Source organism: Macrobrachium rosenbergii, chromosome 45 (genome assembly GCF_040412425.1).
Source record: "Macrobrachium rosenbergii isolate ZJJX-2024 chromosome 45, ASM4041242v1, whole genome shotgun sequence".
Lineage (NCBI taxonomy): Eukaryota > Metazoa > Arthropoda > Malacostraca > Decapoda > Palaemonidae > Macrobrachium > Macrobrachium rosenbergii.
Genome location: NC_089785.1, coordinates 18,107,160 through 18,120,206, shown reverse-complemented (window position 1 = coordinate 18,120,206; position 13,047 = coordinate 18,107,160). Strand labels below are relative to the sequence as shown.

Below are 13,047 nucleotides of genomic sequence, written 5' to 3'. Positions count from 1 at the left end.
GGATTACTTAGGCCCTGGGGTTACTCAGGTCCCGGGATTACTTAGGTCCAAGAATTACTTAGGTCCCGGGATTACTTAGGTCCCGAGATTACGCAGTTCCTGAGATTACGCAGTTCCCGAGATTACTTAGGTCCCGGGATTACTTAGGTCACGAGATTACTTAGGTCCCGAGATTACGCAGGTCCCGAGATTACTCAGGTCCCTGGATTAGTCAGGTGCCGTGATTACTCAGGTCGCGAGATTACTTAGGTCACGAGATTACTTAGGTCCCGAAATTGCTCAGGTCCTGGGATTACTCCTGTCCCGGGATTGCTTAGGTCCCGCTATTATTCAGGTCACAGGGTTACTCAGGTACCGGGATTACTCGCGTTCTGGGATTACTCAGGTCCCAAGATTATTCAGGTCCTTGGATTACCTAGTTTGGATTACTCGGGTCTCGGGATCATTTAGTTGCCAGAGTTACTCAGGTTCCGAGATTACTCAGGTCCACGGATTACTCAGGTCCCGAGATTACTCAGGTCCACGGATTACTCAGGTCCCGGGATTACTTAGGTCCCGGGGTTACTTAGGTCCCGGGAATACTCAGATCCAGGGATTACTTCGTTAGTGATGAAGTGACGGAGGAATCTCACGTCTGTAAGAAAAGAAGAATCATTATCGGGATAAATCCCTTTGGTTATTCAAGTTTTTTTTTTTTTTTTTTTTTTAGGATGGAAGAGGTTAATCTCCGTGCTTGGTATTTATGCGCATGCGCGCATGCAAGCAAATAGCAAACATTATTCAGTCGAATTCAATGTATGATTTAAACTTCTTTCATATAGAATGTATTTTGGATGCGTGTAATACCCTTTTAGTTTTCTGTAAAAGAAAACTATTGTGCTGGGTTTGTCTGTCCGTCCGCACTTTTTCTGTCCGCACTTTATTCTGTCTGCACTTTTTCTGTCCGCCCTCAGTTCTTAAAATCTTCCCAGGCTAGAGGGCTGCAAATTGGTATGTCGATCATCCACCCTCCAGTCATCAAACATACCAAATTGCAGCCCTCAAGCCTCAGTAGTTTTTAAGATCTGGGGGCAGACAGAAAAAGTACGGAGAGAAAAGAGTGCGGACGGAATAAAATGCGGACAAGCAAACAAAACCGGCACAATAGTTTCCTTTTACAGAGAACTAAAAAGTAGTGAAAGCTGCAATCGTAATAATAATAATAATAATAATAATAATAATAATAATAATAATAATAATAAGAAGAAGAAGAAGAAGAAGAAGACCCTCTCTTGAACACGTCCTGACAAATATGACGGTTGCACCATTCGAGTTATTTTTATATTGAGTCTTCTCAATTTTCCGTATAATTATTTAATCTTCTAAGTTAAGGTTGGATAATGATTGGCCAGTGTTCACACTTTGGTGGAGAGAAATATGAACGTTGGCCACTTATTTTCCATCTTAACATAGAAGAGAGAAGAAATGGAGAATTAAAAGGAAATTTGAGACGATACAACATACTGTTAACTCGAATGGTGCAACCGTCATATTTAGCTGGAAATAATAATAATAATAATAATAATAATAATAATAATAATAATAATAATAATAATAATAATAGTGGCATGTCTCTTCAAATGGAGAAGCAAATCCACAGTTATGTATATGTACATATATTTAAAGATAGATCTGTACAGATAGCTTTTGGGAATCTGTACAGATCTGTCTTTAACCCATCATATCCCAAGTTTTTTTTTTTTTCTTTAGATTACAAAATTTTTTGTGAAAATTGCCTTTAATAGAGGCCAAATGAGACACCAAACCATGTTGTATATTTTTATTAAGCTTATTAAGCGTGACATAAGCTGTCCTCATATGAGGACACTGGGATGATAAGTAATAACTTTATTACTTATATAAGCTGTCCTCATTGAGGACACTGGGAGGATGAGTAGTAACTAGGAATGATTATAAGAAATGGTTACAATAAAGATATTGAACAATATTGTAAATATAACATTTTCCAAAATAGCAGTATATCATTCAGAGCTACATGTTACAAAGACTAATCACAAATCATATGAATTTCAATTTAAAAAAAAAATCAGATTTCTCTTTCGAAAATAATAAATCAATGAATGAAATCATCTGAAACCACCAAACATTTTCTTTCCAAACAATCACATATCTTGTTTGGAAAATTATAAAACAACGAACTAAATAAATAAGATTATTTAGAGTAAACAAAGATCTCTTTTCAAATAAATTCAGATTTCGCCTTTGGAAAACCGTAAAGACAGTGGGCAGAAGGAATGAAATTACCTAGGGAAACTACTTCACATTATAATTTGTAAGTTCTTATGACTTCTGATGACATGGAGCGAAGCATTTCACATACATAGTTACTTCACATTTAGCACAATATGTTCTAGGCTTTGACTTGCAAGGCTTGTTTTGGCACCTACGCTGCAACAATCGTTTATTTATTATATGGCCTTTACCATCATATTTCACACCAGGCATTTTTGTACGGGATACCAAAGGTTTACGAGGTCGTCCTGTTGATAATGTAGCACTTGCCAGTTTCAGGTAAGGGACACAGACCAGTCTCCTAAATTCCAGCAAATCAATGTCTTCCTGCTCATTCACCATCCGATAAACAATCCATGCATCCACAAGAGCCATATCTAGCATGCGAGCAAATAAAGGCCAGTACCATTTTTGCCTCTTATTGACACGGAATATTTTGCAACTAGCCAATCATGGTGGTCCACCCACCCATATTTTTTATAGTTATTAATGGCATTTGGTTGAGGACGCCTTCCTTGGTCTTAGAATCCTTTACCCAGCGTTGGACTTTGCAAAGTGGTTCAGCTGAATCAAAATTTGTCCCCACTGTCACACATTTGTTATCAAACCATTTGACTATGAGTATTTCTTCATTCGTGTCGAATCTGTAATCATAATATGACCCTCTTTTTCCCTTTTTCATGTCTTTGTCCGACTTCAGTGGACAATTTTTCAAGCGGTTTTCCCTCATGGTTCCTGTAGCCTGAAATCCTAAGTTTCTTAGGTGCACTAGTGAGTCGTAACCAGTAAAATAGTTGTCAAAATATACAGAATGAGACTGTGAATTCTCAACACTTCTTTGCATTTGTAAAACTACCTTTGAACCAAATAAAAGATCTTGGTCCTCTGCAGAAGCATTCTTCCCACAATATAGGTCAAAATTGTAACAATATCCTGATGCACTGCAAAGAGCCCGAAGTTTGTATCCGAATCTGATTGGTTTTCCATGTATAAATTGTTTCAGGGAATGGAGTCCATAATACTTGACCTTCATTTCATCCACGGCAATACATTCTTCGAATAAACCAAATTGCATAAATGAGTTTTGAAGCTTAGAAATGAGGTTTCTTACCTTGAATCCTTCGTCATGTTTATTCTCATTAGCATAGGCATTATCACAGAAATGAAGGAAACTTTTTACTCTTTGATAAGAATTCCTCGACATATCTGCGTTGACAATAGGTACACCAAGATCTTCGTCATTTGACCAAAAATGTCTCTCTGGTGGTAATTTATGATAACCGGACAGAAGTAAAATACCAAAAAAAGACTTGATCTCTTCAACACTTAGGATGACGTTACCTTTATTTTTGGTAACAGTAGCATAACGGACACTTTCTTTGATGATATGATCGTATATATCTGGGGACATGATAGTTTCAAATATTTCTTGCTCATATTTTCCCTCATTTTCTTCAAATTGTTTTCATACGTCTTTTCTCTTGGTTTGTTCTTACTGTACTCTGGAACTTTATACTTCCAGGATGGTTCAGAATCACAGAGTCTTGTCTTCTTTGTTTTAGATTTCCTCATAACTTTGTCACCACAATGAGCCATGTCAGAAGATGACGAACCTGTTGAGGCTGCCTTGGAATCATTGTTTAGGCATGACTCTTCCCCTGGCTTCCCGGAGCTGCAAGAAAGTTTTGGTGGAATCTTACTATCAATGTGTAACTCCAAAGTCCCTGGGACATCTTGGACAGTTGCTTCACCCGTAGTATCATCAGAGGCTTCATCCTCATCCTCATCAGTTAATTCATCAACATCAGGAGGAATAATCACAATATCTGCACTTTCAATTTGTTCTTCATCATGTTCAAAAAGTTCTTGTAATATCTCATCTACACTGAGTCCGGATTTCCTTTCCCTTTCCATCTAGAAATAAAAAAGAAAATTCAGGTTAGATAATTTACAATATGATCAATAAACGATATCATGTATGTATGTTATATATATATAGGCATTTGTATGTATGATTGTATATATGTATGTTTACAGTATCGATAAAGAGAACCTAATATGATACAGAAAAAAAATTCAGCATATTGAATGACAAGATTTATAAAGAAACACATCAACTCTGAGAAAATCTGATATTTCTTACCTTACTTGGTTTCCAATATCTCTTGATAGATGTGGTTTCGATGAAGTTCGTGAGAAAACTGATATCTTTTTACTTCAAACTTCATCTGTGTATCAAGGGAAACTTCTCTCGCTCGATGAAACAATTATTCAAGAACTGGCCGGTATGCAACTTTTCCTTTTCTTCAGGATCAAGCAGTTCCTCGTTGGGCGAGCGGGTTCCGTTCTCAGCTACAACTCTGTTGGCAGCGAGTTCGAATCTCCGACCGGCCAATGAAGAATAAGAGGAATTCATTTCTGGTGATAGATATTCATTTCTCGCTATAATGTGGTTCGGATTCCACAATAAGCTGTAGGTCCCGTTGCTAGGCAACCAATTGGTTCTTAGCCACGTAAAATAAGTCTAATCCTTCGGGCCAGCCCTAGGAGAGCTGTTAATCAGCTCAGTGGTCTGGTTAAACTAAGGTATACTTTTACAGGATCAAGCAGGTTCCGACATGATCTTGTAAGGACGGGACTTTGAGTGACATACTGGCTGGGTGTTGACTGGTTTCTTGGTAGTTCCTTACTGACTAATGTACATGTTGTTGTTTTAGATTTAGCTGGCCTTGTGCCAGCACGGGCTCTTGCTCCTAGAGCAGCCCGTAAAAAACTAATGTACAGAATCTTCGTAGTTGTTATTGGCCCGTGCGGGCGGAAAAGTAGCGTCTATGTACAGACGAAACAAAACCGAGGTAAAGATTCAGACATCTGTGTTTGTCGGCAGACAAACAGATGGCGATATTGAGAGATATAATAAACGTACAGTGATGAATCACATATCAATGGGAAGGCCAGGAAATTCTACATATGGCCAATTACATGAGGTTCGAGACAGATTAATGAAGACAATGCAGTAGCATAATGTATGTGAAGTGGAGAGACGTTTGGCGTCTTCACAAACAGAAACATACACACAGTTTGATATAGAAGATTCGTTGGAACATTATGAGTACATGATTAGAATGCTTGCATGGCAATGCAAGTAGTGGTGATTGTACATACATCGAGACAACAATGGTTAGGGAGAAACAGACCGAAATATTGTATGGATGAAGTCGTGTTCCGTCAGACAAAGAAACGAGATGCTTTTGTTCTGTGTTGTCCCCTCCGATGGATGACGGACACACGAACACACACGTGTGTTTGGAAGAGACGGTGTCGGGGCGACGGGCTCTTACAATCTTACTCCTTCATCCCAGTGTCCTCATATGAGGACACTCACTTTCGCATGATTTAACAACATTATATAATGTTCATAGTAACTGGTGGAGTATTTCCTTTCCTCAAAGATCCTGAAAATGTGTTATCTGTTGAAGTCACATTTTTGCATGATAAGGCACCAAGTTTCAAGGCTCTTCAGACACAGGAGCTGCTTCGAAACAGTGGTATCGATTTCTTCTCGTCAAGTGAATTTCCAGGTAGCTCCCCTGACCTTAATGTGTGTGAAAACATTGGTAGTATCTTAAAGGATCGTGTTGAAGCGCGCACAGTGAACTATGATGGTATACCAAGCCTCGACGACCTGCGAAGAGAGGTGACCGAAGTGCTCAGGGAAATGGAGTTTGAGTCTCAGCTTTTTTGCGATTTGCTGAAATTATACCCCCCAAGAATGCAGGTTGTGGCCACACAAAATATTAAAACTCAGAGAGAAACTTAAATAAATATCTGTTCTGAATTACTTTTGTTTTTGTCCATATCAATTTTAGTTTATGCTGTAGAGGGGCGGCCCTCTAATTTCGGAACACCCTGTAGATATCACTTTTCCCTTAAAAACTATTTAAATCCATTAGAAATTGGCACATATGAGTAAGCATAAATGAAACTAATTATAAGGTAATCAACTCAAATTGGAAAACATTCTTCAATTCACACAACAAATACCTTGGTATGACTTCTCTAACTTCAAAACTACAGGTTCAAACGTAATTAAAATGTTTACCTTGAGTTAGCCTAGCTTGTATATCAGTCCTATACAAGACTTGCAGTATAAATAACATTCATTTTTGTCTAGGCTGCACAAGACTGGCAAGACAAACTAGCATTTATTTGTCAGTTAAAACTGCAGAACATCCTAGTAGTTTACTATTCAAATTCATAATATAATCCCTTTATCTACAGGCTACCTGCAATCAATTAAACTACAGGCTACTAGCCTGTTTCCAAGCTTTTAAAATGCCTTTACTCAATTACCCATGTAATAACGTCTAAAAATATTAATATCAAGCAAGTTTCAAGGACATCAGTGGTCTGTAAGCAATACATTAAACTATAGGTTCTATGTAGGTCAAGAGGCATCGTAAGGGAGTGCCCCAAGGAGATAGTCTGCCTGACTCTACTACAAGTACCTGACACTTTACTTCAAGCGTTACCGACACTTTTGACGTCTGTTACGCTTACACGACACTAAATCAAGTCTGAGTGATGTAACAGTATCGTAGTCGAGACTTACGATCGGTATAACGAAATTACAACGAAAATAAGGGACGAAATAACACGGCTGTGATGGAAGAGGGTGGCCAAGTCAGGTGATTAACTTACGAAAAACGAGTCAGTTGTTTAACAAATTCGTTAAGTACGACGTTATTTCAGGGGAAAGCGTAACGGAAATTCGTTATAGACGCGAAAACAAGACACTGGAAACGAATACAGTTTAAAATAACCAGATATTTACCGTAAAGTAAGGAAGCATTTGGGCCAACCATCTCTATTGTTAGCATTTGGCAGTGAGGATTTTACATTTACGCGCCTGGATGAGCCACTGAAGTCTGATGAGATGGAGGGGACGGGCGGGGGCGGGGGTTACCTACCAACTTCCGCCTGCGTGTTTTTATAGTCCCTAAGGGCGTGAACTTTGCCGGCAGCTGGACTCATGTTCATTAACGTCAAATGTTCATTAATGTCAATTTCATATCTATCTATCTTCTATCTATCTATATATATATATATATATATATATATATATATATATATATATATATATATATGTATATAATATATATATATATATATATATATATATATATATATATATATATATATATATATATATATATATGAATGTCTTTTCCTGTAATACTACAGTGTAATATGAATATAAGAAGGCCCATAAAACACTATTTGAACGTTGAAACCATATATTTCGGGCACTTGCTTCTCTGCCCCTGTTCACTGGTAGAATATGGACAGAGGGGGTATATATACAAAAACATAAAGGTATGGCCTTAAGCCTCCGATGGTATGAAGGTGACAGTTTCCTAAGAAGGAGGAGAATGATCAATTCCCTAGTGGTTTTTGGCCTCATTAGCTCCCGTTTGGCGACGGATCTGGAGGTCGCCTTTCTTGGGTCATCTTCTTCATGAGCGGTCTAAGGACGACATCGACGCCTTAATCCTTAGACCCCTTCCATCATAGCCGTGTTATTTCGTCCCTTATTTTCGTTGTAATTTCGTTATACCGATCGTAAGTCTCGACTACGATACTGTTATATCACTCAGACTTGATATAGTGTTGTGTGAGCGTAACAGACGTCAAAAGTGTGGACGCTTCATGTTCAGGTTAACGTCTAAATACGATTCTTGACCTACATAGAAATAGTTTAATGTACAGACCACAGATGTTTGAAATTTGCTTGATATTAATATTTTTAGACGTTATTACATATTGAGTAAAGGCATTTTAGGCTATATATAATTGATTGCAGGTAGCCTGTAGATAAACGACAACCCTGAGAATGGAGATGCTGATGAGCGAGGCGCCCTTCGAGACAATCCCCGACTACGATAGAAAGAGTAGATAATGACATCATTCATCCTCAGCCCAATAGCAGCCAAACTACCGATGATGTCAGCCGGCATGACATCACGCAACGGCAGGCCAATGGGAACGCTGGAATGAATGACATTCCCAGGTCGCGAAGATCTGTCAGGATCAAAGAAATTTAATACTGAAGTTCGCCGACTGCAACCAATCAGAATTCGCCGTCCATGACCCCTGCTGAAGCCCGTGTAAAAGTTCAGAAGGACCTATGCAATCTGCCAGTCCTCTACTAGCTCCCGCTGGAGAATGACAGAAGAGTCTGTCGAAACGTCGCGGCAACAGTTGTATAGAACTAACTGTATAGAATATATAAAGAAGCAGAATCCAGATTTTGACTTTTCGCCCATGAAATGACAAATATAGGGGAGCTGTTAGCACGCACCTCCACTGAAGAGAAGTTCGCAATAAGGAAAATAGAAAAAGTCTTCTACAAAATAAATTAATATTCAGTAGTAATAATAATATAGGGAGATTTTAGTGCTAGTACAAAAACATAAATTAAAGTAGTGGGCTATAGTAGCAATTAAGTTTTTCCTAGCAGGAGCAGCAGTAGTCATGGTATGAGCATCCGTTATTTGTAATCGTCAGTTTACCATCTAAGCCAGACAGGTATGGGATAAAAGTATGGGCTGCTTGTGACTCTGAAACAAGTTATCTCTGGAATGCTAGGTCGCAAGCATGGTGAAGCAGCCGAACAGGAGCAAAGGATGACGTGTAGCACTACAGGTAACTGAAGGCTTGAAAGGAAGAAATATAACATGTGATAATTTCTTCTGCAGTTTGTCCTTGGCTAGACAGCTAAGTAGTCAAACTATTGTAGGAATAGTTTTGTGAATCCTAGAGATCGCATGATTTATTCCACACTTGAAGGATACTATGAGGAAAATGTACTCATTTCATATTGCCCCAGGAAAGGAAAGGACTCGGTAACATGCAGTGAAAAGAAGATAAGAAACCAAACATAATTGAGTTTTATAATCAAAAGAGGTGTGGACAATCTTTAAGTTTGTGGCATCATATCGATCTAAACTTCAGTGAGGTTAATTCGAGGGTTATCCTTTTGAAGGACTCCTCCGACTCTCCTCCTCCTCCTCCATTACCCATGTACTCAATGTTCCAATCCTTAGATCTTTACATCAAACTGTGTGTATTTCGTCTCTCACTTCACATACATTATGCTACTGCATTGTCTTATTAATCTGTCTCGAACCTCATGTAATTGGCCATATGTAGAATTTCTGGCCTTCCCATTGATATGTGATTCATCACTGTACGTTTATTATATCTCTCAATATCGCCATCTGTTTGTCTGCCGACAAACACAGTCTCGATCTTTACCTCTGTTTTGTTTCGTCTGTTATATCACTCAGACTTGAGTTTTTACAGGCTGTCGTGTGAGCGTAAAACAACAACAGACGTCAAAAACCAGTCAACACCCAGCCAGTATGCTCAAAGTCCCGTCTTACAAGATCATGTCGGAACCTGCTTGATCCTTAAAAGTATACCTTAGTTTAACCAGACCACTGAAGCTCTCCTAGGGCTGGCCCGAAGGATTAGACCAATTGGTTGCCTACATTATGGAATCGCATTATAGCGAGAAATGAATATCTATCACCAGAAATAAATTCCTCTTATTCTTCATTGGCCGGTCGGAGATTCGAACTCGCTGCCAACAGAGTTGTAGCTGAGAACGGAACCCGCTCGCCCAACGAGGAACTGCTTGATCCTGTAGAAGAGGAAAAGTTGCAAACCAGCCAGTTCTTGAATAATTATGTTTCATCGTGCGAGAGCAGTTTCCCTTGATACACAGATGAAGTTTGAAGTAAAAAGATATCAGTTTCCTCACGAACTTCAACGAAACCACATCTCTCAAGAGATATTGGAAACCAAGTAAGGTAAGAAATATCAGATTTTCTCAGAGTTGATGTGTTTCTTTATAAATCTTGTCATTCAGTATGCTGAATTTTTTTTTCTGTATCATATTAGGTTCTCTTTATCGATACTGTAAACATACATATATACAATCATACATACAGATGCCTATATATATATAACATACATACATGATATCGTTTATTTATCATATTGTAAAGTATCTAACCTGAATTTTCTTTTTTATTTCTAGATGGAAAGGGAAAGGAAATCCGGACTCAGTGTAGATGAGATATTACAAGAACTTTTTGAACATGATGAAGAACAAATTGAAAGTGCAGATATTGTGATTATTCCTCCTGATGTTGATGAATTAACTGATGAGGATGAGGATGAAGCATTTGATGATACTACAGGTGAAGCAACTGTCCAAGATGTCCCAGGGACTTTGGAGTTACACATTGATAGTAAGATTCCACCAAAACTTTCTTGCAGCTCCGGGAAGCCAGAGGAAGAGTCATGCCTAAACAATGATTCCAAGGCAGCCTCAACAGGTTCGTCATCTTCTGACATGACTCATTGTGGTGACAAAGTTATGAGGAAATCTAAAACAAAGAAGACAAAACTCTGTGATTCTGAACCATCCTGGAAGTATAAAGTTCCAGAGTACAGCAAGAACAAACCAAGAGAAAAGACGTATGAAAACAATTTGAAGAAAATGAGGAAAATATGAGCAAGAAATATTTGAAACTATCATGTCCCCAGATATATACGATCATATCATCAAAGAAAGTGTCCGTTATGCTACTGTTACCAAAAATAAAGGTAACGTCATCGTAAGTGTTAAAGAGATCAAGTCTTTTTTTGGTATTTTACTTCTGTCCGGTTATCATAAATTACCTTCAGAGAGACCTTTTTGGTCAAATGACGAAGATCTTGGTGTACCTATTGTCAACGCAGATATGTCGAGGAATTCTTATCACAGAGTAAAAAGTTTCCTCCATTTCTGTGATAATGCCTATGCTAATGAGAATAAACATGACGAAGGATTCAAGGTAAGAAACCTCATTTCTAAGCTTTCAAAACTCATTTATGCAATTTGGTTTATTCGAAGAATGTATTGCCGTGGATGAAATGATGGTCAAGTATTATGGACTCCATTCCCGGAAACAATTTATGCATGGAAAACCAATCAGATTCGGATACAAACTTTGGGCTCTTTGCGGTGCATCAGGATATTGTTACAATTTTGACCTATATTGTGGGAAGAATGCTTCTGCAGAAGACCAAGATCTTTTATTTGGTTCAAAGGTAGTTTTACAAATGCAAAGAAGTGTTGAGAATTCACAGTCTCATTCTGTATATTTTGACAACTATTTTACTGGTTACGACTCACTAGTGCACCTAAGAAACTTAGGATTTCAGGCTACAGGAACCATGAGGGAAAACCGCTTGAAAAATTGTCCACTGAAGTCGGACACAGACATGAAAAAGGGAAAAAGAGGGTCATATGATTACAGATTCGGCACGAATGAAGAAATACTCATAGTCAAATGGTATGATAACAAATGTGTGACAGTGGGGACAAATTTTGATTCAGCTGAACCACTTGCTAAAGTCCAACGCTGGGTAAAGGATTCTAAGACCAAGGAAGGCGTCCCTCAACCAAATGCCATTAATAACTATAAAAAAAATATGGGTGGGGTGGACCACCATGATTGGCTAGTTGCAAAATATTCCGTGTCAATAAGAGGCAAAAAATGGTACTGGCCTTTATTTGCTCGCATGCTAGATATGGCTCTTGTGGATGCATGGATTGTTTATCGGATGGTGAATGAGCAGGAAGACATTGATTTGCTGGAATTTAGGAGACTGGTCTGTGTCCCTTACCTGAAACTGGCAAGTGCTACATTATCAACAGGACGACCTCGTAAACCTTTGGTATCCCGTACAAAAATGCCTGGTGTGAAATATGATGGTAAAGGCCATATAATAAATAAACGATTGTTGCAGCGTAGGTGCCAAAACAAGCCTTGCAAGTCAAAGCCTAGAACATATTGTGCTAAATGTGAAGTAACTATGTATGTGAAATGCTTCGCTCCATGTCATCAGAAGTCATAAGAACTCACAAATTATAATGTGAAGTAGTTTCCCTAGGTAATTTCATTCCTTCTGCCCACTGTCTTTACGGTTTTCCAAAGGCGAAATCTGAATTTATTTGAAAAGAGATCTTTTGTTTACTCTAAATAATCTCATTTATTTAGTTCGTTGTTTCGCAATTTTCCAAACAAGATATGTGATTGTTTGGAAAGAAAATTTTTGGTGGTTTCAGATGATTTCAGCCATTGATTTATTATTTTCGAAAGAGAATTCTGATTTTTTTAAAATAGAAATTCATATGATTTGTGATTAGTCTTTGTAATAACATGTAGCTCTGAATGATTTACTGCTATTTTGGAAAATGTTATATTGGCAATATTGTTCAATATCTTTATTGTAACCATTTCTTATAATTATTCCTAGTTACTACTCATCCTCCCAGTGTCCTCAATGAGGACAGCTTATATAAGTAAAGTTATCACTTATGATCCCAGTGTCCTCATATGAGGACAGCTTATATCACGCTTAATAAGCTTAATAAAAATGTACAACATGGTTTGGTGTCTCATTTGGCCTCTATTAAAGGCAATTTTCACAAAAAATTTTGTAATTTTAAGAAAAAAAAACTTGGGATATGATGGGTTAATGAAGGTATATTTAATAATCAAGGATTATTTTTTGATAAAGGACTCATTGTTGATGAATGATCATTAATAATTATGACACCAAAATTCAACAGAAGGGGAAACACGGTCTTGAATGCAAGCAAAGAAGCCTGTGGGAGGCTACAGTACATATTACTGA

General features: G+C 38.0%; 1 protein-coding gene across 1 annotated transcript in view; it reads left to right on the top strand.

Annotated features, from left to right (window-relative positions):
• LOC136829680 (uncharacterized) overlaps window positions 1-12,763 on the top strand; it is a 45,068-nt gene extending 32,305 nt beyond the window's left edge. The window contains exon 2 of the mRNA XM_067088482.1: window positions 10,397-12,763. Coding sequence (XP_066944583.1) covers window positions 10,397-10,876 — 480 coding nt within the window. The 3' untranslated portion in view covers window positions 10,877-12,763. The remainder of the gene's footprint in view (window positions 1-10,396) is intronic.
• The last annotated feature ends 284 nt before the right edge of the window (window positions 12,764-13,047 follow it).